General features: G+C 40.8%; 1 protein-coding gene across 7 annotated transcripts in view; it reads left to right on the plus strand.

Moving 5' to 3' along the window:
• The window catches only part of Slc9c1 (solute carrier family 9 member C1), a 130631-nt gene extending 107924 nt beyond the window's left edge, over positions 1–22707 (plus strand). For all 7 annotated transcript variants that reach the window (XM_076548885.1, XM_076548886.1, XM_042259358.2 and 4 more), the window contains 9 exons: positions 242–367; positions 1565–1663; positions 4522–4695; positions 11578–11709; positions 11831–12016; positions 14886–15012; positions 18098–18153; positions 18871–18936; positions 22504–22707. In XM_076548885.1, the coding sequence (XP_076405000.1) occupies positions 242–367; positions 1565–1663; positions 4522–4695; positions 11578–11709; positions 11831–12016; positions 14886–15012; positions 18098–18153; positions 18871–18936; positions 22504–22548 (1011 nt within the window). In that variant the 3' untranslated portion in view covers positions 22549–22707. The remainder of the gene's footprint in view (positions 1–241; positions 368–1564; positions 1664–4521; positions 4696–11577; positions 11710–11830; positions 12017–14885; positions 15013–18097; positions 18154–18870; positions 18937–22503) is intronic.
• Positions 22708–27475: the final 4768 nt, after the last annotated feature.

The following is a 27475-nucleotide window of genomic DNA, read 5'->3' on the forward strand; positions in this document are numbered from 1 at the left end:
GGAGACAACCAAGTGTTCAGCTATGTGGTCCTATAGGGGACACTTGTCATTCAAAGCACCACAATTCAGGCTGGGAGAGCATTGCATCCTATGCCTTGGATCTGCAGTGTCCTCCACAGCACACAGCTGACTAATGCAATACAATAAAAAAGCTGCTTCTCTTCCTCCTCCCTCTCATCTTCCTCTTCCTCATTCTGTATACATGAGTTTGGCTCACTTGTTTCTCATTCTGTGCTTCTAGTTAATCATGGCCAAAAAGATTGAGGTGCTTGACCTGCAGTCCGTCATCCAGCCTCTCAACATTGAAGAATCCCCATTCTATATCCCCTGGCTTAGTAAAGATATTGAGATGATAAGATTTATTCAGGTAAAAAATTTTGCTTCCTAATAATACCTTTAATATATTGGCAAATAATCATCAAAACAGTAAGGATTTAACTGTGATACTCCCAAGTTAAAACTCTGTAATTGCCCCTTGCTATCTACAGGATACAATCAACATCTCTTTGAATACAACCCAAAGAACTAGCCCAAGCTGCCTCCCACCTGCCTCTCATGTCAGCTTCTGCTTCCCCATGCCATACACCCTTTATTCTGTTCATGCTGAACTACTGATGGTGCCATACATACCACACTCTTTTGTAATTCCACTAATCTGTGGATTCTGTGTAACTTCCTGGAAATGTCCACTGGCCCTAGACCTTTTTCAATTTTTCCCTACTTCTTGTACTTCTGCAAACTACAAGAAGTAGTCAAAGAAGTAGGCCCTTGGGCTAATTTCCCACCAGAATACAGTCATGTTATCTTTAGTTTGAAGTAAGGAAATGTGCCGCCTGTGGTTTCCCATATGCATGTCTGCTGTATTGTTAAGTACATTATATGACAAGTAATTTTACATCTCTGCCCCCACTGTTTATCTCATTCATCTTTTATCTTTCCTTTTTGTTGCTGTTTCTGGGAAAGAATATTGCTATGTGTTCCACCATGGCTTCAAAGTCTCAATCATCCCGCCTCAGCTTCCCAGACATCAGATTAAAAACATGAGCCGCTATACCTGGCTTCATTCATCTTTTGAATACTCACCCCATCATTCTGCATAATGCATAGCGTACATTCATTGAGTGTCTGTGGAATGAATAAGTCAGTAGGCCTGATTTGTATTAATAATATTCTTTTCAGTGCTTATTCAGCACCAAAAGACCAATTATACTTCTTCCCCTTAAGTATTCAGAGTGGATTGTTATATACTTAGTTTTTTAGGGTGACTGAGACATGAATATGTCATTAGTCCCATCTAACAGTAACTTTTCACCTAGGTGAAACATTTTCATTCTCACGCTCCATTTTTATTCCTAGATTATTTTTCTTCATACATGTATGAGAATTTCATACTAAATTTATACCATTCTCCACATTTCTCTATGTGCTGGTCATCATTCCTATTTTCTCTTACAAATTTGCAAACAACACAATCTCTTAGATCTTATTGTATATTTACCTTAAATGTATAAAAGTTCTATTAAAGTATAAACGAACATCCGGAATTACTTTTTTTTCTTTTTAGGAAAAAGCAAAAGTTCTAACATTTGACTGTGGAAATAACATATTTGAAGAAGGTGATGAGCCAGAAGGAATCTATGTAATTATTTCAGGCATGGTCAAGGTAAAGGACAGATGCTTATGAATGTAATTGAGAACATCCAAGTTGTTTATTGTTAAGAGAAAAAAAAAGAATTTTACAAAATTAAGAATTAGTGATTTTCCATGCTATCATTGAAGTGATCCTTCCTTAGGAGAGCAGTTAGCATGCAAATGATAATTTCCAGGACCAGACACCATGGCCAACAACCTGGCACTTTTCAAGCCACATGTTTCAATTGATAAGAGGAAACGACACAAAGGACCGTCACTGAAGATGTAAATCTATCAATCATGACTCATCTTGTGTTTATATGAATGGGAGATTCAGCCCTTTAAGATTTATACAGATTAGACTACAGAGAGAAATCAGAAATATCCACCTTGCTTCAGAATACTCTGTGTGAAAGTCACTGCTTGTCTGAGGGTTTTTATTGCTCTAAAGAGACATCATGATCTGGGCAAGTCTTATAAAGGAAAATATTTAACTGAGGTGGCAGCTTACAGTTTCAGAGGTTCAGTCCACTATCATCATGGTGAGGAGCATGGCAGCATGCAAGCAGGCATGGTGCTGGAGGAGTAGCTGAGAGTAGTCCTACGTCTTGCAGGCAACAGGAAGTCAACTGAGACACTGGGCGGTATACTGAGCATAGGAAACATCAAAGGCTGCCCACACAGTGAGACACTTCCTACAACAAGGCCATACCCACTCCAACAAAGCCATACCTCCTAACAGTGCCACTCCCTATGAGATTATGGGGACCAGCTTCATTCAAACTACCACAATCCACTCCCTGGCCCTATAAGCCTGTAACAATATCATGATGTAAAATGTATTTAGTCCAACTTCAAAAGTCTCAGTCTCAATGTTTTAAAGTCTGAAGTTTAAAGTCTTTTCTGAGATTCATGCAATCTGTTAACTGTAGTCACATGTAAAAATCAAAATTGAAAGCAGATCCCTTACTTCCATTCCAAAACATAGGAAAGGTGGCATAATGAGGACATACTGGACCAAAGCAAAACCAAAACTAGGTGGGCAAACTCCAAACTCTGCATCTCTGTGTTTTCTGTCAAAGCGCTCTTCAGATCTCCAACTCCTTTCACCCTTGTTGACTCCAACACACTTCTTTCTCTTGAGCTGTTTCCATTCCCTGTTAGCAGCTCTCTTCTACAGGTATTCCATGATTCTGGCATCTCTAACATCTTGAGTTCTCCAAGGCAATCCAGGCTTCACTTTCACAGCTTCACGCAATGGTCTTTCTACTAGACCTGCATTCAGGGACACCCCTGACACATGCCTGGCCTCAGTGGCTTTCTTTATGCATAGAGGCAAATTCCATAACCCGTTTCCTCTACCCTTAACTCTAAAACCAGGATCACATGGCTGAAGCTGCCAAGTTCTGTTACTTGCTGGAAAAGGGACATGTCCCCCTTGTTCAGTTACTTCTTCACCAGCTTTCTGTCTTTCACTGCCTAAGCTTGACTGTCCTGAAACTTGCTCTCTAGACCAGGCTGGCCTCAAACTCAGAGATCTGTTGGCCTCTGCCTTCCCAGTGCTGGGATTAAAGGTGTGCCCCACCACACCTGGCTCTAAGCTTTTCTTTAGTTCCTTTCACAAATTAGAAACTTAGCTGGATGGGATCTTGCCCCAAGGCCATCACTGCCTTTATTCCGTGTCTTTTTTTTTTTTTTTTTTTTTTCGAGACAGGGTTTCTCTGTGTAGCTTTGCGCCTTTCCTGGAGCTCACTTGGTAGCCCAGGCTGGCCTCGAACTCACAAAGATCTGCCTGCCTCTGCCTCCCGAGTGCTGGGATTAAAGGCGTGCGCCACCACGCCCGGCTATTCCGTGTCTTAATCCGTTTATCTCCTTGAATATAGGATTTGGCTCCATTCCACTTCCTGGTGCTCTTTTTCTCCTTGAAATTTATATTTTGTAATTTACCCTGCTCAACTTGCTCCTTTTCATTATACGTCTTTGTAAGTATGAACACTAGTAACCACTTGACAGAGTCTCTACCAGGCTGTCTTGAGATTTCTTCTGCCAATGGAATTAATCCAAAATTCTTCGCTTTAGCCTCAAGCAGACTCTTAAGACAAGGACAAAAGGCAGTCACTTTTTTCACCAAAAGCTCACAAGAATGATCTCTAGGCAGCATACTAAAATTTCTCTCCTCTGAAACCTCTTGACCGAGCACCCCATCATTCATCAAACCACACTCAGCACCACTGTCTTCCACGTTCCTACTAGGATGGCCCATTAAGCAGCCCTTAAACTGTTCAGCTGCTTTTCTAATCCATAGTTCCAAAGTCAATATTACTCCAAACAAAAACATAGTCAGGCCTATCACAGCAATAGTACCAACTTCTGTCCTAGTTATGGTTTTTATTGCTGTGAAGAGACACCATGATCATGGCAACTCTTATAAAGGAAAACATTTGTGGAGGTGGCAGCTTAGTTTCAGAGGCTCCATTCATTATTATCATGGCAGGGAGCATGGCAGTGTGCAGGCAGATGTGGTGCTGGAGTAGGAGCTGCGAGTCCTACATCTTGCAGGCAAGAAGAAGTCGACTGAGACACTGGGCTGTATCCTGAGCATAGGAAACCTCCAAGCCTGACCCCACGGTGACAGACTTCCTTCAACAAGGCCATACCCACTCCAACAAAGCCACATCTCCTAATAGTGCCATTCCCTGTGAGGTCATGGGGGCAATTACATTCAAAGTACCACAACCCTTAATTTAATAACTTCACTCCAAAGGGAGAACTATTTCAAAACGATGTGGTTACAGTGTAATTGTTAAAAGTGAAGCAGAAAAACAGCAAACAGTTTGGATGAGGTAAATTAACCAGCATATGTGTTTTTTCTCTTTGCTTTCTTAACAGCTTAAAATGTCAAAGCCACAGCTGGAGGTGGAAAGAGTGCCCTCGGAGTCAGATGTTAAAACTCATCCACTATTTTACACAGAATATTTGCTCAGCGGGGAGATAATAGGAGAGCTAAACTGCTTGACTAAAGCACCGATGCAATTTTCTGCTACCTGCAAAACCGTCGTGGAGGTCAGAACACAATATCTCTCTCTTGCTCTTGTAGCTTATTCTATGCCTGATATTAAACTTAGAATGCTTATAGTGCTTAGGGGCCAGTGGCAATGTGTATCTCTAAGTATAGGAAAGGTAAAGGAGCATGCATTATTTACATATGTGTGCACACTTTACATAATGCCCTAACAAAATGGTTTCAAAAGTGAGCCTACCACAATGAAAGAATTCAATCAGGAAATCTGTTAGCACATACTGACTGGCTAGACATTCACTAAGATGTATAGAGTTTAGGACTAGTCAAATTCTTACTTGAATGAAGACTTTAATCTAGCTGTGTGATGTTTTATTTATGAGTTCATCACAATAAAATGATTTTTATTAAATAAAAAGGACAAAGAAAAGCTGGGCAGTGGTGGTGCACACCTCTAATCTTAGCACACGGGAGGCAGAGGCAGGTGGACCTCTGTGAGTTCTAGGCCAGCCTGGGCTACAGAGTGAGTTCTAGGAAAAACACAAAACTACACAGAGAAACTCTGTCTCTAAAAACCAAGAAGAAAAAAAAAGACTGTGCCAAAAGGTAAGGAAGGGGAGAAAGTCAGCAGTAGATTGTGCTGGTAGGAAAGCTGGTCAGAGTGGACAAAAAGCCCCTTCCCACGCCAGACATGACTGAGGACAAAATCCTCAGTGTGCCAGAAGTTTCCACTGGCCTCAGAAAGAATAATGACTTTCAGCTATGAAATCACAGGGGAGAAACAAAACCAGAGGCTCCTTAAACCTGTAGGCCAAACCATTTTCTAGAAATAGTTTTTCCAGGAAACACAAGGAGACAAACAAATCAGTGAAACCAAGAGGGAATCATTTGCTTTATCTAGAAAGTGGGAGATTCTGAAAGACAAATGGCCGGACTTTCCTAGCGAGTCGATGCATTAAGTGGGAATAGGGAGAGGCAAGGACTATATTGTGTGGCTTGGGTAGTTTGTGGGGACCCTGGCAGTGGGGCATGATTTATTCCTGGTACATGAACTGGCTTTCTGGATCCCATTCCCTGTGGAAGGACGCCTTGCTCAGCCTTGATATAGGGAGGGAGGGGCTTGGTCCTGCCTCAACTTGATGAGCCAGACTTTGTTGACTCCGCATTAGAGGCATTACCCACTCTGAGGAGTGAATGGGGGAGGTGGAGAGGAGAGAGAGGAAGGGAGGGAGAGGGAACTGTGGTTTGTATGTAAAATGAAAAAAGCTTTTAAAGAAAAAGAAAAAGGAAAAATGGACACAGGAGATGTAACACCCACGTGCAATGGCTCTAATTTAAATAAACCAAGTTAAAAGAGACGTATTGGTGACAATTTGGAAAATTTAATAAAAATGAAATATTGGATGCTTTTTTTATAAGCAGTTCTATATGAAGAGACAATTTTTAAAAAAGTGTGAGTAGCTTTAGGAGCCTTAAAATATCATCTGAAAATTAAAGATGTTTAACTAAAAGAGAAAGCATTTACCGTATATTTTCGGGCCAGAGTAGGTGAGATTGGGAAGGATGTGGTAAAAGAAGAAATGGAATCTTAGCATGAGTGGATAAAAGAAGAAATGGAATCTTAGCATGAGTGGATAAGAGGCTGCAAGTGCAAGGTGTGAGGATGGGTAGAGTTTGTTATCTCTGGAGTCATGCTCAAGGGCCAGTGTTTGCTTTACATTGTAGCTTAGCTATAGGTAGAGCATGGAGGAGCAAGCATAGGATTGGTGTGGGTGGGGCGTTTCGCACAAGTGGCATAGAGCTTGGCGTTTGAAAGTTACGGGAGAGTCTAGCTAACAGTCACAGCAGACTTAACTGTGAGCTACCCGGTGCTTTATGCATGTGCGAGCTCACATCTGTACGTTCACATTCACACAAATTATCCTCCTCATTCAGTGATTCAAGTGTGGATTTTATACGGCTACCTGGTTTCTCACAACCTCCTAGACCTATTTAAATGGGCCTCTTAGTTTGTTTGTTTGTTTGTTTGTTTGTTTGTTTTAGCAGGGTGATCACATCTGCCACACTTTAAAAAAACATCTTTAAGTAATGACATAGTAAAATGCATATATGTGACATTCTGGGTAACTAGGATTTGGGTGAAAACACTGGCAGGCAATTATGAAGCCACTGAATACATAGTAACCCCACCAAAACCAAGCACAAAACCTCACAAGATGCACGGAGCAATGTTTTCCATCATGGTAAACAGTCAGGGATCAAGACAAGGATGAAAGCTCTGTGAAGTTAAGCTTTTAAAAAAAAGCTAGTTAATTTAAACTGTCAAATTGACACAGTCTAGAATCACCTGGGAGGAGCCTTAGTGAGAAATGACGCAGATCAGGCTGACATGTGAGTGTGTCTGTAGCAGACTGTCTGAATTTTTAATCAATGGAGAAAACGTGGCCCATTGTCAGTGGCCCTGTTCTCTAAGCCATAAACATTAAAAGGGAAGACAGAGCTAGCTGCATTTCCTCTCTCTCTCTCTCTCTGCTCTTGACCATGGGTGGGATGTGACCAGCTGCTGGAGTTCCTGCCTAACTTACCCAAAATGATGAACTGCAATGTGGAATGGGAATCCGAAGAAATCCTTACTCCAGATACTTTTTGCCAGAGTGTTTTATCACAGCAACACAGAAGCCCTTTAACTCACCCCATGTCTCTGGCTCACAGTGTTCTCCAGTCACCATGCAGCAAGACAGTGACTTTGAGAACTGTGCAGTTGTATTCAGTACAATGGGTGATTCTAGCCCAGCACACAGCAGTTGTCCCACGGGTAGACTCTGATGGAGGTTCTCCACACATCCTCAGCTGAAAGATGTACTGCACATCCAACAGGCTAAGGCAAAATTCATACTTACCAGATTATTAAGAATGACTTCAAGATAATAGTGGTAAAGAAATGCCACCAGTTGCAGTAACATACACCTGTATTCCCAGCAAATGGCAAGAATCAGCACAAGTTCAAGGCTAGCCTGCTCTACATAACAAGTTTTAGGCCAGCCAGAGCTGCAAAGCAAGAACTTGTCTCAACAAAAGCAACAAAAGTACATAACAAATACTGCCATGGATTAAGGACTTAAGGCTCAGTTGTCAAAAAGGAGAAACTATTTTAAATGATGAGTATCCAAAAGAAGAACCAGAAATAATAGATCATGGAAGTAAAGACAAGACATAAAGTAGCCTTATCTAGATCTGCCCTATAAATGCTGAGATGAGCCCTGTCTTCTCCATGTCTACTGTCACTGCTGAGATGAGCCCTGTCCTCTCTAGATCCACTGTGTCACTGCTGACATGAGCCCTGGCTTCTCTAGATCCACTGTGTCAGTGATGAGATGAGCCCTGTCTTCTCTAGATCCACTGTGTCAGAGCTGAGATGAGCTCTGTCTTCTCTAGATCCACCTGTCAGTGCTGAGATGAGCTCTGTCTTCTCTAGATCCACTGTGTCACTGCTGAGATGAGCCCTGTCTTCTCTAGATCCACTGTGTCACTGCTGAGATAAGCTCTGTCTTCTCTAGATCCACTGTGTCAGTGCTGAGATGAGCCCTGACAGGATTCATGGTGGAGACAGTTTCAACGTTAACTTACCTCCAACTTGCACTCTTTTAGAGCATACCTGAGGCTTTCAACTAAGTAGCCCAATTATAAAAGCCAGTCTGCAGTGACTCTCAGTGACCAGATAGTAAACGAATTCCTACAACAAATCTCAGCAATTTTCAGAGGACTAGGGAGTAATTGGTAATCTCTACAGTGTATCATCGGTACTCATGATGTTTTTAAATTAGAATATTATTATTTCTATGCACACAAAGAAACATTAAACAGTTATCGATAGCACAAAAAAATAAGAGTAGTGTGACCCATTGCATAGAAAGAACATTAAGACTGCCCAGAGGATGAATCGTGCAGTCAAGGCACTAAAGCGATGAGTACAAATGGGTTCGATGAACGGAAGGAAAACACACACAAAGAGAAAATGCTCTTATAGAGAAGTGATAGGAAATATCAGCACAATAGAAACATAAGGAAAATGGCCAAATGGGAGCTGAAGCCGGAGGATTGTGAGTTAGAGGCCAGCCTGGGCTACCTAGGGAGCCCCTGTCAGAAAAGGAGAGACGGGAGAGGGAGGCTGTGAGTAGAAAAAGGAAAGAAAAGTGAAAAGAAAGAAAGCTCTACAGCAGCATCTGCCGGGCTGGTGTCAAGGAAACCCTCCGGTGATTTCCACAATTACGGAAACATCTCTTTCAGCACCTACAGTGCTGCCTTTACAAAAAGTAAGAAAGCCAACTGAGAAAGCTTAACAATAAGATTTACTGAATAAAGCATTAAGGGAACCAAGAGGAGGGATTCTTCTAAACTCCTGAAGCCAGGATCATCTGAATAGTGAAACTAGATAGATAGGAAATAAAATAAAAACGCCACAAATCAATATTCATGAGAAACCTAGAAAAAAAATACACAGAATGATGCTAGCAGCCCAAAGACACATATCAAAGAGATCATTCACTACATTGAAATACGATAGATCTCAAGTATGCAAATATGATTAAAGATTTACAAGTCAATCAAGGTGATACACTACCACATCAACAGAGCAAAAGTCAAACTCACAAGATCCATCACAAATAAACATTTTATAAAATTCCTTATCAGTTCATGATAAACAGTCTGAAGAATTAGGAATATAAGGATAATAAGCAAACATAAATCATGTTTGTACATATATGCAGATCACATATATATGTATTATATATATCTACATATACATATAGTGCAAAGTTAACGTCATACTGAAAGGAGAAAGCTGAAAGGTTTCTGTCTGCTGTCTCAGTGAGGCAAGGGTGACATTTTCATCACTTTCATTCAACAGAATACTGGAGTCTGAGGCAGAAAAATCAGGCAAGAGGAAGAAATAAATACAAGGTATCCAAATTGGAAAGGACAAAATCAAACTGTCACTGAAGGTGCATTGGTCTTTTGCAGAGAATATACCCCAAGACCACCTGAAAATGATAGAACTAGCAAACAAATTTATACAAAAATAAGTAGTGTTACTCCATGTTAATAGCGAATCATCTGAAATAGAAGCCAACAAAGCAATCACACTTATAATAGCTACCAGGGAATATGTTTGCCCAGAGAAAGGAAGGATCTTTACAATAAGAACAAAATATTGATGAAAGACATGGAGGACACCAAAGGGTGGGAAGACAGCCTATGTGCAGGGAGTGGGAAAATTAATATAAAAAGTCTACAGGAAAAGGAATCAGGATGCTGCGGAGAAACACCTACTCCCCATGTTAATTGCAGCGTTACCTACATGTCAGGAAGTAAAAACAACCTGAGTGCCCAGCATCTGATACACGGTTTAGGAAAACATATGTACTGTGAAATGTTATTCAGCCTCTGAAAAGAATGATGGGCTAGAGAGGTGGATCAAATGGTGCAGGCACCTGCCACCAAGGCTGAGGACCCGAGTTCCACTGGAACCCCCTTGATGGAAGGAGAGACACTACTGCAGGTTGCGCCCTGATTTTCACAGGTGTGCCATGGCATGTGTGTAAATTAGCTAATTTATGGAGTACATTAAAAAGTAACTAAATTATGGAGTAATTAAGTAAATTAATTAAAGTAATGAAGCATTTTAATGAATGAGATTCCATTCCATTCCTGCAGCAGCATGAATGATCTTGAAGAAAACTGTGCAAATATGACAAATCAGGGACAGATAGAAACCAGGTCACGTTTTTTACTTCTGTGTAGAATGTAAAGCAGCAGGCTTGTCTTAGCGAGCACAGAGGGGCAGTCACCAGAAGTGGATGGCAAGGGGAAGGGGAGGTGGTCGTCAAGGACACGCTTCAGTTTACTAGAAGAATGTATTTTAGTGTTCTGTAGCACTACGTGGTGAACACAGGAATAACAATGTATGATTCGAAATGGTTAAAAGAACAGATTTGCAATGTCCTTGACATGACGATATGGTAAGTTGATAAGGTGGAGCTATGTTAATTAGCTTGATTTGTGTCTCATTAGCAGACATTGCTATTATTCGCTGATGAAAAGAATAAAATTAGGGGTTGGGAATTTAGCTCAGTGGTAGAGCGCTTGCCTAGCAAGTGCAAGGCCCTGGGTTCAGTCCTCAGCTCCAGGAAAGGAAAAAAAAAAAACTTTAAAAATCAAATAAAAAATTAGCCAGAATTTTAAAAAAATAAATAAAATAAAAATAAAATTAAATATGTAAGGTGATGACTTGTATTTAGGTTGATATAATTCCATGATGTGTAAACATCAGATGACACCCAGAGAGACACACAGTTGTAGCTGGAGAGCTTCTCTCCAGGTCCCGCCAAGCCCCTGCAGTCCCACAACCCACGTATAAAATAAACACACAGACGCTTATATTATTTAAATTACTTGGCCATTAGCTCAGGCCTATCACTGTCTAACTCTTACTCTTATATTCAGCCCATTTCTATTAATCTGTACCTTGCCATGTATCTCGTGGCTTACCAGCATCTTCACATGCTGCTTGTCATGGTGGCGGCTGGCAGTGTCTCCCCCACTCAGCCTTCCACTTCCCAGCATTCTCCTCTCTCCTTATCCCGCCTATACTTCCTGCCTGGCCACTGGCCAGTCAGTGTTTTATTTATACAGAATGATATCCACAGCACACAGTTTTAAAGAAAAAACAAACTGAATAGTCCTTGTTGGTTCATGAGGCTTTCTAGAATTGTGGTAATGGCAAGATTACAAGTATGAGCCAATAAATGTTTTATGAGATTTCTGGACTGTAACATGCATCTTAATTCTCAGCTTTACTGTCACTGTATGGAGACTTCAGCCTTGGGTATGCACAAATTGTTTACTTTCTATCTTCCTTTTTTCAGACATATTTCATTCCCATCCATCACTTGTATGAAGCATTTGAGAAAAAATACCCTATCATGAAACAAAAAATGTGGCAAAAAATTGGACTTGGCATTACTGCCCAAAAGATCCGGGAACACTTATCTTTTGAGGTAAGAGAGCCTTTCTGAATTCTTCCTACCTACTCCTGTTCCCCAGCAAATCTGCACAGAGATGTTGGTGGAAATTGACTGTGAGCAAATAACAGCAAATGAAGTTGTGCTTCTCCTTAAGGACTGGAACTACAAGATGCAGCTGAAACTTTGCAATGTCTTCATAAGGGATGTACCCAAGACCACTAAAACTGACATCTACGATGAGACTGTAACCCATGTTGTCCTAATCCATGGATCTGTGGAAGACTGCCAGTTGCGAAAAATTTATAAGGCACCTTTCCTAATTCCTGGGACATGCTACCAGGTAGGAAATAAGTCTCCCAACGATGAATTAATACAAGAAAAATTGTCACAACAGTCAGGCTTTCTACCTTCCCATCTCCTTCTTTCCTCCCTCTATCCCACAATCTCATACTCATCCACATCCATGTATACTCACATACACAATGTTTGTTGACTGTTTTGCACTCAGTGGCCTAGATGCAAGCTTTTTCCATCCACTGCCAATGAAACACAGCAAGGTATAGAACTTTGTTCACGGTTACATTTTAGTGCAGTAGCACATAGGAAAAGAGGACCCACTAGTTTCATTCATACATTTCAGAATGACTGTATCAACAGTATTCTAGAAGGTTCTGACAAACCCCACTAAATAGAGTGGCAGATGTTTCCTCTGGCTCAGAAAGTGTATATAAAAATGACCACTTTCCATTTAAACTGTTACAACTTCAAAAGGAGAACCTGAGCCATATGCAAAATCCAAGAGAAAATTTGTGAGTGTGTGGGTGTGCATTTGTACATGGTAGAGAGTACAAGAGGCACACACTACAAGGAATTGGGAACATACAAAATAAAACCACAGAAAGTGAATTAGGTAGAGGAACCGAGATATCAATTCCATTAGCCACAGATACATTCAAACTCATTTTTAAGCAGCTGCAATACAACAGAAACGGTGCTAGAATGCCAAAGTGAGCAAGACAACTGAAACCACCCACAAGATGTCAACCTCATGAAAATGAACAGGGACTGATGTCTAGTCATAGCTAACAGCTGGGATGGATGTACTTCCAGGATAGACTTGATACAGGGATAAGAAGCAAGGTGCCAGGCAATTTTTACTGTGTTCCAGTCACCAGAGAAGTGTGCAATCCCTGTGAGATGTAGAGGGTGAGGATCATTCAAGAACTCATTCAAACTGTTTTATCAGCTTCCTTGATTGACAAGAGCTGAAAACCACCTGCAAAGACCTGCTAGTCTGCATCTTCAGGCCATTATTGAAGGTTGGGTCAGATGAATTTGTCACCCTAGAGAGAGCACATTGCTAACTGGAATTCCTTAACAAGCATCCTGGCCATGGACGATATTATTATCACTAATTTCGAGAAAGCTTGTTTTATTTTGGATGAGTTTCTTCCAAATGGAAAGCTGATAGACACAAAAATACTCTCAGCTTACTGACATTCATTGAACATTGTGGTGCTTGTAACTTTATGATTGCATTTTTTCTTGTTTGATTTCCTAACTCCTATTTTCTTCCCGTTCACTGTGATCTTGATACAGCTTATTCCTTTCACCTACTGAGTCAATTCCATCTTGTCAAAATACAGCCTGTGAATATTTCTGCCACCTGGGTGTAAATCATGGATTCTCGTGTAGCAGCTCCCCTAGGACTGACAGCACTGAGTTCTAGCTATTGACAGATGGGCTTTCAGACCCAGAGATTTGCAGGTCTATGCCCTGAGAGCCAGGGGCTTTATAGCTCCAAGCATTCAAAGCTGGGGGGCTTACTGTAGTGAGATCTGCATGTCAGGACTCTTAGCTCCATAATCCTTGGTCTCCTAGCAACCACAGCCTGCTGTCTTCTATCCTTTCAGTTTCTGCCTTTGGCTCTTCACAGCATTTTCAACGTCAGTCACCCATCCCCGCCTTAAATTTGTATGGTTTCTACCTTCGCTGTTCTCTGCGATTCTTCAGTGGCCTCTTACCTGCTGCCCCTGCCCTCCGGGTCCTGTCTACTCTTTTCTCAGCTATCTCTGATGGATGTCTCTGCAATAAGACCACAAGTAGGGGAGAGTGTTTGCACCCGGTGTTCCAATGCTAAGGGAGAATATACAGGAGAGAAGCCTTCCAGGCTGACTTGAAGAGACAGGAAGATAGCTTGTTCAGATAGGTAGAAGGGGATAGGGCACCCTTGGAGTACACGAATCACAGTCCTGTATGCACAGCTTCCGGTCCCACCAATCACAGCCCTCTCATATACACCAATCACATCTCTTTTATGACCAAGTACAAGTTTTGTCCAGAGGCCCTGGGGAGGGCTCCCTCTCCTGACCTCTGTGAGAATAGCTGCAGGATGAACATGGTCAGTCACCTCAAGTTGACAAAGGCTTGTTTTGCTGGGAGTGGGATGTTGTAAAGCTGATGCAAGTTGCCTGGAGAGGTGGTTGATCAGAGTGAGGCCTCTTTAAGCAGGAGTTGAAGCCATGGTTGAACAGCAGCCATGGTGGCAGTCATCCATGCAGCCAGAGTGGAGTTTTCTCTGAAGGATCACAGGAGTTACTAGAGCAGAAGCTGTGTGTGTGACAGCTCTGAACTCAAGAGTACAGGACATAAGGTAGAGACTGTCAGCTGTCACTCAAAATGCAAATGGCCCTACCGGCTCCTAACATCTTAAAAATGGAGTAGATACTAAATGGTGCTTAAAAACAATTATTGTGAATGATAATCTTCAACAGTACTTACCAGATTTAATCTGTATCCAAACATCCTTAAGAATGACTTTGAGCAGTATTTCATCCTAAAGATATGTCATCAATAGTGGCCCACAAGTCATTACTCATATAACAGGCAAAACCTGCCAATTTCTGATGGTTAGTAAAGACAATGTGTCTCAAGTGCTCTGTTAGAATAAGCAGCAGCTTATTTAGTATGGTTTGGTCTTCATCTATTGAAATAAGGCACACTGTATTAGTGCTGTTATCATAAAGTCTATCCGAAATAATATGCCCAAATGCATCAAAGAAGAGTGGCTGTTCAGAACAAGGCATAGTATCTAATATTGGTCATCCCCGCAGGCAGGAGGCTGAGGACCTAGAATACCAGCTTGCCAGGGTAACATGTAACGGCATAACACACATTCAGAAAGTAACGTATATTCCGTTAACTTTCAGATACAAGGCATAGAAGAGTTCACCAAAGTAATGATTATTCAAACTTCAATTGCTGTACGAAAATTCAGATGGAATGTAAAAAAGTATATACCACCTCAGAGAACTTCAATGAAACCAGACTTTAAAGGTGAGCTAGATGTTTGAGCATAATTATAAGAACGTAACTTACTTTTCATAAAAAGTGATGCCTGCATTTGGGAATATTCTATCTAGAGTACTGTGGGCTTCTTTCATGTGCCATATTTGACATGTGAAATTTCCCATCACTATAATTAAAGCCTGAAATAAACTCACAGGAGGAGAACTCCATTTTGGCTCATGGTTTCTGCCTGTTCCTTACCTTTCTTGTTGCCATAGGTTTGTATGGGGGGGAAGGACGGGGACCTATAACATCATGGAACCAGGAGCCTGAGGCAAAGCAGACATTTCTTTTACTTTATGGCATCTAAAAATGAAAGAGAAACCTAAAACAGCCAGGACAATATATTCCACACACTAAGACCCACCTTGGTACCCCACACCCCCAGGCAAGGGAAAGAAACAGGAAACAGACGTTAGCATTGGTCAGTACCCTTAAGTACCTGCAACTTCACATCTCTCCTGCAAACCCCTGTCCCCTCCCTCCACATTCCAACTTCTTTTACTCTCCTTGCCCAGGAATTCAAAACACCCAAGCAAAATGTAAGTTACGAGACAGAGAAGGCGAAATTGCATAAAAAGCGCAGCTTTGTTGTCTTCTGGGCTTGGACCGAGGCAATGTGTGAAGGAGCCTATAGCTACTACAACTGACTACTGGTGAAGGAAGCCAGGAGGTCCTGTTTCTTGGACTTGAATGCTTACAACCCTACAGACCGAGTCATCTCTGGAAATGTTTTTGCAGACACACCCAGAGTGTTCTTTATTAACCGCCCCCCAGGTGTTCTTTATCAAATCACCTTGTGCTGGAAGTCAAAATCAAACATCCCAATATCCAAGATCCAATATCAGAGTTACACTTAGAAACATTAGTGTTTTATCTATAAGTATATGCCTGAATAATTATCAAAATAATATAAAAAGTGATGGACAGAGTGGCTAACCCTTCCCCCAAAAAAATGTTAGATCTATCAATAACAGCAAAAATATGATTTACATTCTGAATAGCAGACACATGAATTACTGGATAGTGTTGGTAGAAAGCCTATTCTTTAAACAAATTTCACATGATAAAAACTAAACCACAGCGAATTGGATTCTGTAGGAACTACAATTTTTCATCAATTGAATGATGTAGGAGATTTACAGATTCATCACCAATATGAGCTATGTAACAAAGGTGCTATCTAAAAGAAATACTACTGCCGGGAGGTGATGGCACACGCCTTTAATCCCAGCACTAGGGAGGCAGAGGCAGGCAGATCTCTGTGAGTTCGAGGCCAGCCTGGGCTACAGAGTGAGTTCCAGGAAAGGCGCAAAACTACACAGAGAAACCCTGTCTCGAAAAACAAAAAAAAAAAAAAAGAAATACTAGTAGTAATTCATCAACAAGAATTGCCAATTTTGTTTATGATATATTTTAATGAATTAATAACTACATAATTAAATAAATAACAATACATCATTTGATTAAAGGATAAATTATGTTCTAAATTTAGAAATATAGAAAGTAACTTTAGAATACTGACTATTGGCAACAATATTACTAATCAAGAAATTATGATAATGGTATAAATAATTCATAGATCAGGGAAAAAAAAGAAATTGTCAAAGGACAACTCACAGAAGATATATACAATGAGAATGAAATATTAAGCCAGGCATGGTGGCAAATGGCTATAATCTCAGCACCTAGAGACTTATGGGGGGGCAGGGTGAGAGAGAGTAAGGAGGAGGAAAAAGAAAGAATGCTCAATGTTGCAAACACTTAAAGGAGAATTAGGATCAATAAAACTGCATAATAAATTACTATTTAATTAACAATTTAATCAGCAAGATTGAAAATTACATAATCATTAAAACAATAAATATCCAAGTTACAAAGTGAAAAAGACCTGTGTTGTATGTCAAGTGAAACTACCAATACTATGTTGTTAATTCTAAGTATGTTATATGTTATAATGATATACACTCTCAAAACTTTTCAATAAATTTTAATTAAGCATAGGTGTGCGTGCCTGTGTGTGGATATGTGCATGTGTGTGTCAGTGCCTGAGGTAGGCAAACATGTAAGATCTCAGTGGAGCTGGAGTTGTAGACCTTTGTGAACGGCTCAGCATGGGTGCTGGGGACCAAACTCCGGTTCTTTTCATTGCTAAGCCATCCTTCCAGCCCCCAAATCTTTGCATTTTTGTGGACATAAAGTCCTGTCATCTCATGGGTTCGTGCTGACAGAAGATTGGGTCCCGGTGGATTAAGGTCCTGGGACTGTTGTTATCTGCTCTCTCTGCAGCTGCCATCTCTTCTCCTTAATCTTGAAACCTTTTAGATATACTAAATGACCCGTGGTTCCCTGAAACAAAAGACCTAGTGATCTCTAATTCTTGGGCATTTTCATATACTCTTCCTTATGCATGGGACCTTCAAACCAACTCCCTATCTCTCCATTCATGGACTTACTGCACCTTATCTTCTCAACCTCTCTTTGTCTCTCTCTCTGCCTCTCTGCCTCTCTCTCTCTCTCTCTCTCTCTCTCTCTCTCTCTCTCTCTCTCTCTCTCTCTCCTCCTTCCCTCCCTCTCCCTCCCTCCCTCCCTCTTCCTCCCTCCCTCCCTCCCTCCCTCTCTCTCTCTCTCTCTCTCTCTGAGTGATCATTTCAAGTCCACCAAATCCTTGTTTCTGTTTTCCTGTTGGTTTGTCTGCACTTTCTGCTAACTAAAAGCTCCAAAAGAAAGCACTGACTGCTTTTTGCTTTCATGTAGGTCCTTGTTGCTTACAGGGGCACTCCCAATACATATTAATATAACTGTTTTATTATATAATAATATGTAATATAGCAAGGATAGTAAAGTAATAGATGTTTTCTCCCAGTCTTTCAATTGTCCTGGGCCCTTGTTCCATGTCTTTACAACTAAAGCCTGTTAGACATGCTTTGAAAAGTGGCCTTTCACCCCACTGGCATGTCAGACCACAGACCCCAAGCGTCTGCAATTTAAATGTGATCTAGTTTGAGAGTTGACCTACTTAAAAGTGTAACTAGCCCCAGTGATGAAGTAACACTGTCTTCCTTCTGAGCAGAATCACTTGAAACACTGAATGAAGGCTCTGAAGATGAGAAGAATGCTAAGAAGGAGGTAAAGTGGGAGCCGTTTTTTCATGTTTTATTAAAGATAAAAAGGGAGTCTGCAGTTTGTGGAAAGTACCAATGTTTTTCTCTTATCCCAGGGGACTTTACCTACTAGTCATTGTCGAGATTTGGGTATGAAAAGTTTCTCTTTGCCCAGTGCATCATAGGCACTGTTAGCATACTCTCATGGAACTGTTACACAAATGGCTAACACATTCAAGAGATGGAGAGTGTTTGTCTTGAGTGGTGTTAGCATGCAAGCATCAGCAAGGATGGCCTTGACTGCAGTCTGAGCCCCTTCCCTTTGTCGTGGGCTGAATTTGGCCAGGTCCAAAGGCTGCCACAGCTACCTCTGTAAAGCATTCTAGGACTTTCCAGTCTAAAAGCAGTTTGGCCCCAGAGCCGTGGTTCTCAACTGGGGGAGTTATGACCCCTCCAGGGGTCAACTGATTCTTTCACAGGAATCACCTAAAACCATCAAAAAAGTGCAGATATTTACATTACAATTCATAACAGCAGCAAAATTACAGTATGAAGTAGCAGTGAAGATAATCATGTGGTTGGGGAGCGGGGTCAACATAACATGAAGAACTGTATTAAAGGGTCGCAGCATTAGCAAGGTTGAGAACCACTGCCCCAGAGTCATCACAGTTTTTGATGAATACAGTGCACAGTATTAAATATTCTAATCTCTTCTGTCCTGAACTAAACTAAACTTTCCCAGAAATCCCCAAGCCAGCCTCCCGAGGCCCAGAATAAGAAAAGGAAGCTTCAATTAAAGAAAAAAAAGGTAAGGAAGCCAGTTAAGGTAAAATTTGAAGATAAATTCTAGAGTGTACTCATTAGCTACATGGTTAGCTAGCCAAGCTGATGGGAATCTGCCTCATGGTATATTTGGGGGATGGAGAGGGAGCCAGGGAAGCTAGTATTCTTCTTGTACTTGTTTTAAAGAATGCTGCTTGTCTATCAATTATATATATATATATATATATATATGTATATATATATATATATATATATGGCACACTTATAATTCTAGCCCTTGAAAAGTAGAGATAGGGAGCTACTGTGTGACTTTCTTTCCTTTCCTTTCCTTTCTTCTCTAAGCAACAGCATTGAAAAGGTGAAGGCTGAACAAGACAGGAACACTAGCCAGTAGATCGATCATGTAGAGAGAACCATCAGGCTGTGTTGTCCAATAGATGTTTTTATTCCCAAGTGTCCGGTGTTGGCTGTGCTTGGGGCCTACTCTCTTGTTCATTCCCCACCACTATGGCTGCCAGAATACGGTTTTCCTTGGCAGGGCGAGATGACCCCTCAAAGCTCTGGCACAACATCATGACACCCCTGTTCTGGTCCTGTGGGACGGAGCATGCAGCGACCATTGCAAGATTCCCTGTCCTGGCTCCTCTACCCTACATCAGATCCCACACCAGCCCTCCGCTGTCCAGCCAACCCCTGTGTTCTAGTTCCATTTCTGTTATTATGATAGACAACCCTGACAAAAAGCAACTTAGGGAAGAAAGGAACGTACTCGTCTTATAATTTTATATTATAATCCAGCTTTGAGGGGCAGTAAAGGCAGGAACGCCACATCACACCCACACTTAGGAGCAGGAAGAAATAAATGCATTTGCACTCATTTGCCTGTGCTCAGCTCAATTTCTCTACTCCTGAATAGCTTAGGACCCCGTGCCAAAGGAATGGAACCTCCCACACTAGGCTGAGCCCTTCTCACCAAGTGGCTCAACTGAGGCTGTGCCACATAGACATGCCCACAAGACACCCCAGTGTAGACAATCCCTCATTGAGACTCTCTTCTCTGGCTATTCTAGGTTGTGTCAAGTTGCCAAAGCTAACAATTATACCTTGCTAAAAAGCTTTGAAATTTATTAAGATGAAACATCCCACATCAAATAATGTAAACAAGATAATTTCCCATAAGCACACTGTTACAGTTTGGATGAGATATGTCCCCATAGGCTCATGTATGTGCATACATGGTCCCCTCTTTTGGTGCTGTTTGAGAGGTTATGGAACCTTTAGGACATGGAACCTTGCTGGAGAAAGTGTGTTACTGGAACAGGGCGCTGCACTTTTCTAGCTTTGTTACACTTCCTGTTTTCTCTCTGTGTGTTTCTCACATGCTGCTGAGGTGGGATCTCTCAGCTTCCTTATCTTGTTGACAATCCTTCCCTGCCATTACGGACATCTATTCCTCTTCCATTCTAGGCCAAAATAAGCTCTTCCTTAAGTTGCTTGTAGTCATGATATTTTATCACTGCAGAAGAGTAACTGGTACACATGCCTAGAGGACTCTCCTAGGGGATTCCAGATACCATCAAGTAGACTATTAACATTAGCCATCACAATGTGCTGACCTCTTTTGGTACTAAAAGTGGACTTGTGGAAAAGGTTTAGATCCAAGGATTGTAGTTTCATGTTGACATTAGTGCCTTTAAGATAAGGCTGAGGGCAGAGCAAGAAGATGCCACCTGTCAGTAAGAGATGGAGGTCCAGCCCTTATTGCCTTCTCCCACAGTCTGTGGAAGAATCTGTCAGCCAGCTGGGAATCTAACCTGAGGGATATTAAATGAATATAAGCACACTGAGTTCTTTAGTCCACCCACTCTATTCTTCTAAATCAATTCTATCTATACAGCTTCTCTTCTGTTCTCATACTTAGCTCCTCTCTGTCCCTTCTTCTGCTCTCTCATCATTCTACCTAGTGTCTTTGTTCCTCCAAGCACATATATGAATATATATATACATATATACATACATACATATTCATAAACAACTTGTTAGTAAAAACTACCAAGTAAACTCTCAGGGACAAGTATTCTGATAAGATTCACACTTGGCAAAGACTTGGTCAGCTTAATTGGTGACAGACAACAGCTGTAGGTTGTGAAAAGTTCTGGCCATCTCTTAAAGGGATAGCCACAAGGGTTACAAGGGAAGAAATTGAACGAATGAGAGATTTAAGGGAAAGGCAAAGAATAATTGTACTATTTTACGTGATTAATACTATCCAGACACGGTTAGTCAGTTAACAACTAATCACCTGAATTAACAGCTCTTAATCACCTGAATCTCAGGACCTATACATAATTAGTCTACTGAGCCTAAAATCTTGTATTAAAAAAACCGGTATAGAAATAAATACAAAATGATAATTGTTTTTTGAATCAGAGTGGGGAGGTGTTTTTGGAGGAAGCTTAGGGCAACATAGGTGCTATTGATCTCTTGAAGGACTAAGATATACCAAAGCCAGACACCTGCACTATTATAGTTCCCTATAATTCTTCTGAAGGGTTTTGATCCAACAAGGCCAGGCACCTGCAATTCCGCACCGTAAAAGTTCTATGAAGACACTTTGGCCAATATTTACCTTGTTGATACCTAAGGATGGAGAACAAGACCTCTAAGTGTCTACAATCCACATGCAACAGTAGACCTAGTACAAAACATATTTTAGTATGTTTTCAATCATAAAAATTGTACAGGTAAATAAGAAACCATCTTCTATCCACAATTATGTGTGTCCATAAGATTGAGATGCAATCATGAGATCACATGTACACATAACATGGAAATGCACTGTAAATGGGGAGAATCATAGCTGTCATTGCACAAGAAGTTTACAAGAGACAGCCAGTTCACTCAAAAGGCAATAATTCCATAACGCCTTGCATGATGGTTTCCTCCAGCAGAACCCTTAGTTCTGATAGGTTGACCTTCTGAACTCTAGTTGTCACCTGCTGTATACTCCCATGGTTGTTGCTACCAGCGGCTCTCAATAGTTCACCAGATGCTGAACTTTAAGCACCTGCAAAGTTGACTTTAAAGAATTTGTGACTGGGAGAAATAAATTCAGATTTGTGTGCCACCGAGTTCATGACAATTTTTATAGCAGCCTGAACTTACAAAAACATATAAAATATTAATTTCTAATGTTTGCTGAAAATATTTCTCTAGGTGTTCTTAAATTTTAATTCATCTTTTGCTATACAAATATTAGTACTTATTATTTAGAGCTCTGTTGAATTTTTCCATAACATTATAATCTTTATTCATTCAGCAAATATGTACCTTTAAAATATTTTCCCCAATGTTTTTCTGCATTACCTTGTGTTCATTGCTGTATTATTGTAATTTGTATAACTTTAAAGCATTTATTTATTTATATAAATGTACAATAAACATTTTCACATCATCAAATTCATACTAGGAAGTACACTAGTTGAAAAATGTATGTGAAAATATAGTGTTATTTTTCATAAGTTTTCAATAGGGAACATATTTTTTTTAAAAAGATTTGAAATTTGACTTCTGTTTCCTTATCAATTTTTAGGTGCAAAAAAAGGATGAATTGCCTGAAGACAATGTTAATGCCTAAGGAGTCTCCTAGAAACCACCTGTAAAGAAGGGTCAGCAAACTACATAAGCTTCTCAACATGGTCATGAAAACATCTATTTCTGAAGATAAAGACAAGCCAAAGTTTATGTGCCCTTTGTGTGATGGTGTGAATTAAAGAAACTCCTATTAGCCAACCAACTCTCCAAATGCTGGTATTTCTAGATTCAGACTGGGGGAAGGGAATAACTTTAAAATAAGACCCTAAGACTCCCTAGACTCCTGGTTTCTTCTCTCTATTTGACCACTTACTACCAAAATGTTACCTCACTGGCTCCCAGTTCATCACTTTACTTTTCATACAGGTGGTCACATGACATTCACAGCAAAGAGCAAAGAGGGAATTCACTCATCCTTGCTTGCTGCTTTATGCTCAGCCAACTTTCTTCACTCTTAGTTCAGGGCCCAGCCCATGCATATTCAGGTCAGACCTTTCCAATTCAATTAACAACCAAGAGTATCCCTAGCAGACATGTCCTCCACCCAGTTTGATCTAGGCAGTCCTTCATTGATTTTTTTTTCTAGATTTTTTTCACAGGGACATTTAAAACAATGATTGTGTAGCTTGGTGTTCTTGTGGGACTCCTAACAGTGGTAGCTGGGACTGTCTTTGACTCTTTTGTCTGCATTTGGGACCCTTTTTCTCCTACTGTGTTGTCTTGTCCTGCCTTGATACAAGAGTACATACCTAGTTTTTATTACAACTTGCTATGCCGTGTTTGGTTGATATTCCTGGGAGGCCTGCTCTTTTCTGAAGGGAAACTGAGCAGAAGTGGGTATAGAGGAGAGGAGAGTTGGGAGGGGGTACTAGGAGGAGAGGAGGGAGGAGAAGCTGCTGTCAGGTTGTAATATATGAGAGAAGATTAAATTTAAAAAACAACTTGGGTGCATGATATGTTTCACTATGTATTAGTCAGTAACTTGATCGTTATAATATCAGTACAAGGGGAATGTATTTGTTTACCATTTATGAGAGACCAAAGTAAACAGCAATTTTGAGTAATTTAGTAAAAAAAAAAATCTCACAGTTTCTAGGAGACAGAATAGAGCCTGGAAAACAAGCATTGTATCATGCAGCACTATGCATTCTATTGTCATGGACAACCCTAAATGAATAACTAAAAAATTAAGAAAAATTTAAATGCCTATCTTCAGCATCAATCATTGGGAATTCTGAATGTTATGCCAACAACTCATGATGGGGACAGAGGAGCCAAGTGTAGATGTTCCTGTCACAGACAGGTCTTTGAGCACAAGACAATGGGGTCTGATCCTCTTGGGAAACTCAAGCAGCCTTTTCCCAGTGTTAGTGACTAAGGAGCTGCTACAGTACTGTTTCAGAGACCCGATGAGAGTGGCCTGCCTCTGCCTTCTTAGCTGAGAAGTAAAATAATTAAGATAGAGAGTAAAACACACACTTGCACACACATATATATACACAGAGATACCACAAACACATGTGCATGCCCACACTTGTACACACACTCCATTATTACCAATGGAACCAACAAAAGAATGTGGTTGCCTTCTTTTTGATAGAACTGGAAATGGACTATTGCAGGCATTTGGCATTAAGCGTGGTACGGAGCTGGGAATAGAGGAACATGCTGGATTTTTAAGGGTTAATCCATGCCCAAAATGTGTCAGGAAGGAGAACTGAACAAAAGCTATCCACGTTCTGCTTCCGACCTCATCAACCAGATGTGCAACATCAGTAGAATAAAGGAGGAGGAGGCAGTTGGAGAGAGCGAAGACAAGGACAGGAGAGTTCTCCCTCAACCCAAGACAAGCATTGGGACAGGGGAGAAGTGCTCTCTTCCAGCAGCTCAGGAGCATGTCCGGTGTGTTTTAGAAGGGGAGTTAGCCTCATTTTGCAGAGGAAGTAATGGAACTTCGAGACATGGCATAAATTATTCTCACAGCCTCACTATGTAGCCAATTGTGAACTCATCTAATCGCATGTCATTTGCTGAGCTGCTTAGATTGTCTGGGTTCTATTTTGGAAATCGAGGTTACTCAAGAGAAGTATACAGCCACAGTTTTAGTGACTATCAGTGTCTGGCTGGAAGTGTAGACTGAATTGTAAAGATTCCCCCCCCTACATAAGACACTGTTGTAAGAAATGATCCTGTCACCAGAGCCTAGATCTCTGTCACACCCAGAGCTCTACAACGACCTGAAAAGAATGTGTGGAAGCCATTAGCCTGAGGAGGGCATGAGGTGCTCTTTCATCCCTACTCACCTACAAAATGCAGGAAATGGTAGTAAGATATCCACAGAAGTCTCATATGAAAAAATGCTAGAAAGTCGGTAGCCAATGGTTACTCCAATCTTGTTATCTTATAAAAGTAAAGCAGAATCATTTTTACATTGGTTATTAGCTCCCCCACACAACAGCAAACAATAAATACATAAGTGCAAAGATCTCAGCTCTTAAATTCCACCCTCACTTCTGTATAAATATCCAGATTTTTGTTTACAGTTCAGGGTACACAATTTCTCAGAGGTATTAAGTACTGAAGTAAATGTTGATGGGGATAAATAAAGGATGGCCCAGAGATTTATTTTTGGAACTGCAACACCTTCTTCTGCCCAGGGGGAGCAGTTTATTTAACGCAAAATGTATGTAGTAAACGCCCCGCCCCACCTCCTGGAAAAGCAACACATTTTCTTGCCCAGTGCCTCCCATTTCCACAGCTCAATGTCTCCATCTAGTGGTCGGAGTCAAACTGCCGCTTGCAAACTGGGACTCAAGACCCAAAATTAATTTGTAATCCCCACCTCTAGTGCGTACAACTCTAGTGCAAACAGCCAAAGTCAACATTTGGGCAGGATTAGGAGGTGTGGCCTTGTTGGGAGTGTGGCCTTGCTGGAGGTGTGTCGCTGGGAATGAGTTTTGAGCTTTCAAAATCCCATGAGAGGCCAAGCCCTCTTTCTCTCTGCTGCCTACAGATCGGGATTAAAATTCTCAGTTACCACCCTGTTGGCTTTCCACCGTGATGAATCCTCTGAAACTGTAAGCAAGCCCACAATTCAGTGCTTTCTTCTCTAAGAGCTGCTTTGTTCATGGTGTCTTTCACAGCAATAGAACAGTCACTAAGACAGTCCCCATCCTGCTGTTTGCTCTAGATATGACCTCTGTATTACTCAAGGTCAAATAAAGATTTTTTTTCCCTCTGCTTTGCTCACTGTTGAGCCCAAGGTGCTCAGCATGCAGTAGGTTCTCAACATGTACTTGTTGAAGAGATGAATGAAAAAATGAATCACTAAACAACAAAAAAATCATACACAAGATTAATGAAAAAAGGGGGGGACATGATTGCAGTCCCAGAATTCATTTTAAACTTCTTCTCTATTGCAATATAATTTCTATACCGTTGATCCACCCTTGGTACCATTCTGTGAATAGTTAGGAAGGCATAGACACACACCACTACAGCCAAGACAAAAACCAGCATCCCCTCCTAACATGAATTGGTGCTGCCCATATGTGTGTGTGGGTAGGGTGTTCCTGGAAAGCACTCCTGCTTTCTGCTCCTATTGCCTTGCCTTGTCCTGAAAGTCACAAATCCACTACAGGTCTGGTTTCTTTCAGTCAGGTAATGTGCTTGGAATTATTCTAATTGTTATATACAGGCGTCCATTCTTTTTATTGCTGGGCAATATTCCACTGTGTGGACATAACATTTTGTCATCTATTCACTACCTTCAGAGGCCATTTCACTTGTGATTTTGGGGGGAGTGGGGTAGAGATTGATACAAGATTTTATATCCGTAGTCTATGTTCTTAAAGGTTATAGTTTCAACCTGGAAAAAAAAAATGGCTAAACGTGTGCTTCCTGGCTTATGCGGGAAGCCTGCTTTAACTGTATATAAATGTGCCTTATTGGTTTGCACAAAGACTGTCATTTTACACCACACATGAGACCTTCAGTTCTTCACATCCATTATCCACACCTGGCATCATCAGCTTCTGCTTTTGCTTTTGATATTAGATATTCCAATAAGTACGAGAAGGTACTGTGCTCTGATTTTGATTTCCATTTCCCTAATGTCTAGCACGTTCCCCGCCTCTTCAAACATTCATTCACCATCCACACAGCGTCTTAGGGGATGAGTCTGATCAAATGGTCTGTCTATTTCGTTACTGGGTGGTATGTGTGCATGTAAAAATTTAATACTTTATTGTTTGAGATTATAATGTAATTATATTATTTCTCTCTTCTATTTCTTCTCTCCAAGCCCTTCCATGCTGTGGGATGGTCTGTATGTCAAATGTATTGCTCTGATTGGTCAATAAATAAAGCACTGATTGGCCAGTAGCCAGGCAGGAAGTATAGGTGGAACTAACAGGAGAATTGAGAGAACAGGAAGGCAGAAGGAGACACTGCCAGCTGCCACCATGATAAGCAGCATGTGAAGATGCCAGTAAGCCATGAGCCATGTGGCAAGGTATAGATTTATGGAAATGGGTTAATTTAAGATGTAAGAACTAGATAGCTAGAAGCCTGAGCCATTAGGCCAAACAGTTTAAATAATATAAGCATCTGTGTGTTTATTTTATAAGTGGACTGTTGGACTGCCAGGGCTTGGCTGGACCTGGAGAGAAAACTCTCCAGTTACACTTCCATATTCTCTTCATCATTCTCTTTCAAATTTATTATCTGTTTTTCTACTAATTATTGTTTTTAACAACAATTATTTATATGTATATATATGTAACATATAAATATATATTCCAAAATGCACAAACACAACCTGCTCAGTCTATATAATGTCATTGTATGCATGTTTCCAGGGCTGACCATTCGTATTGGATAACAAATCGGTGTACTGTTCTCTAAGGAAGACTGTTTCTCCCACTCTTAGCTCATAATTGTGTGTGGTTCTTTGTATAGGGTTAAGGCCT

This window comes from Peromyscus maniculatus, chromosome 12 (assembly GCF_049852395.1).
Source record: "Peromyscus maniculatus bairdii isolate BWxNUB_F1_BW_parent chromosome 12, HU_Pman_BW_mat_3.1, whole genome shotgun sequence".
Classification (NCBI taxonomy): domain Eukaryota; kingdom Metazoa; phylum Chordata; class Mammalia; order Rodentia; family Cricetidae; genus Peromyscus; species Peromyscus maniculatus.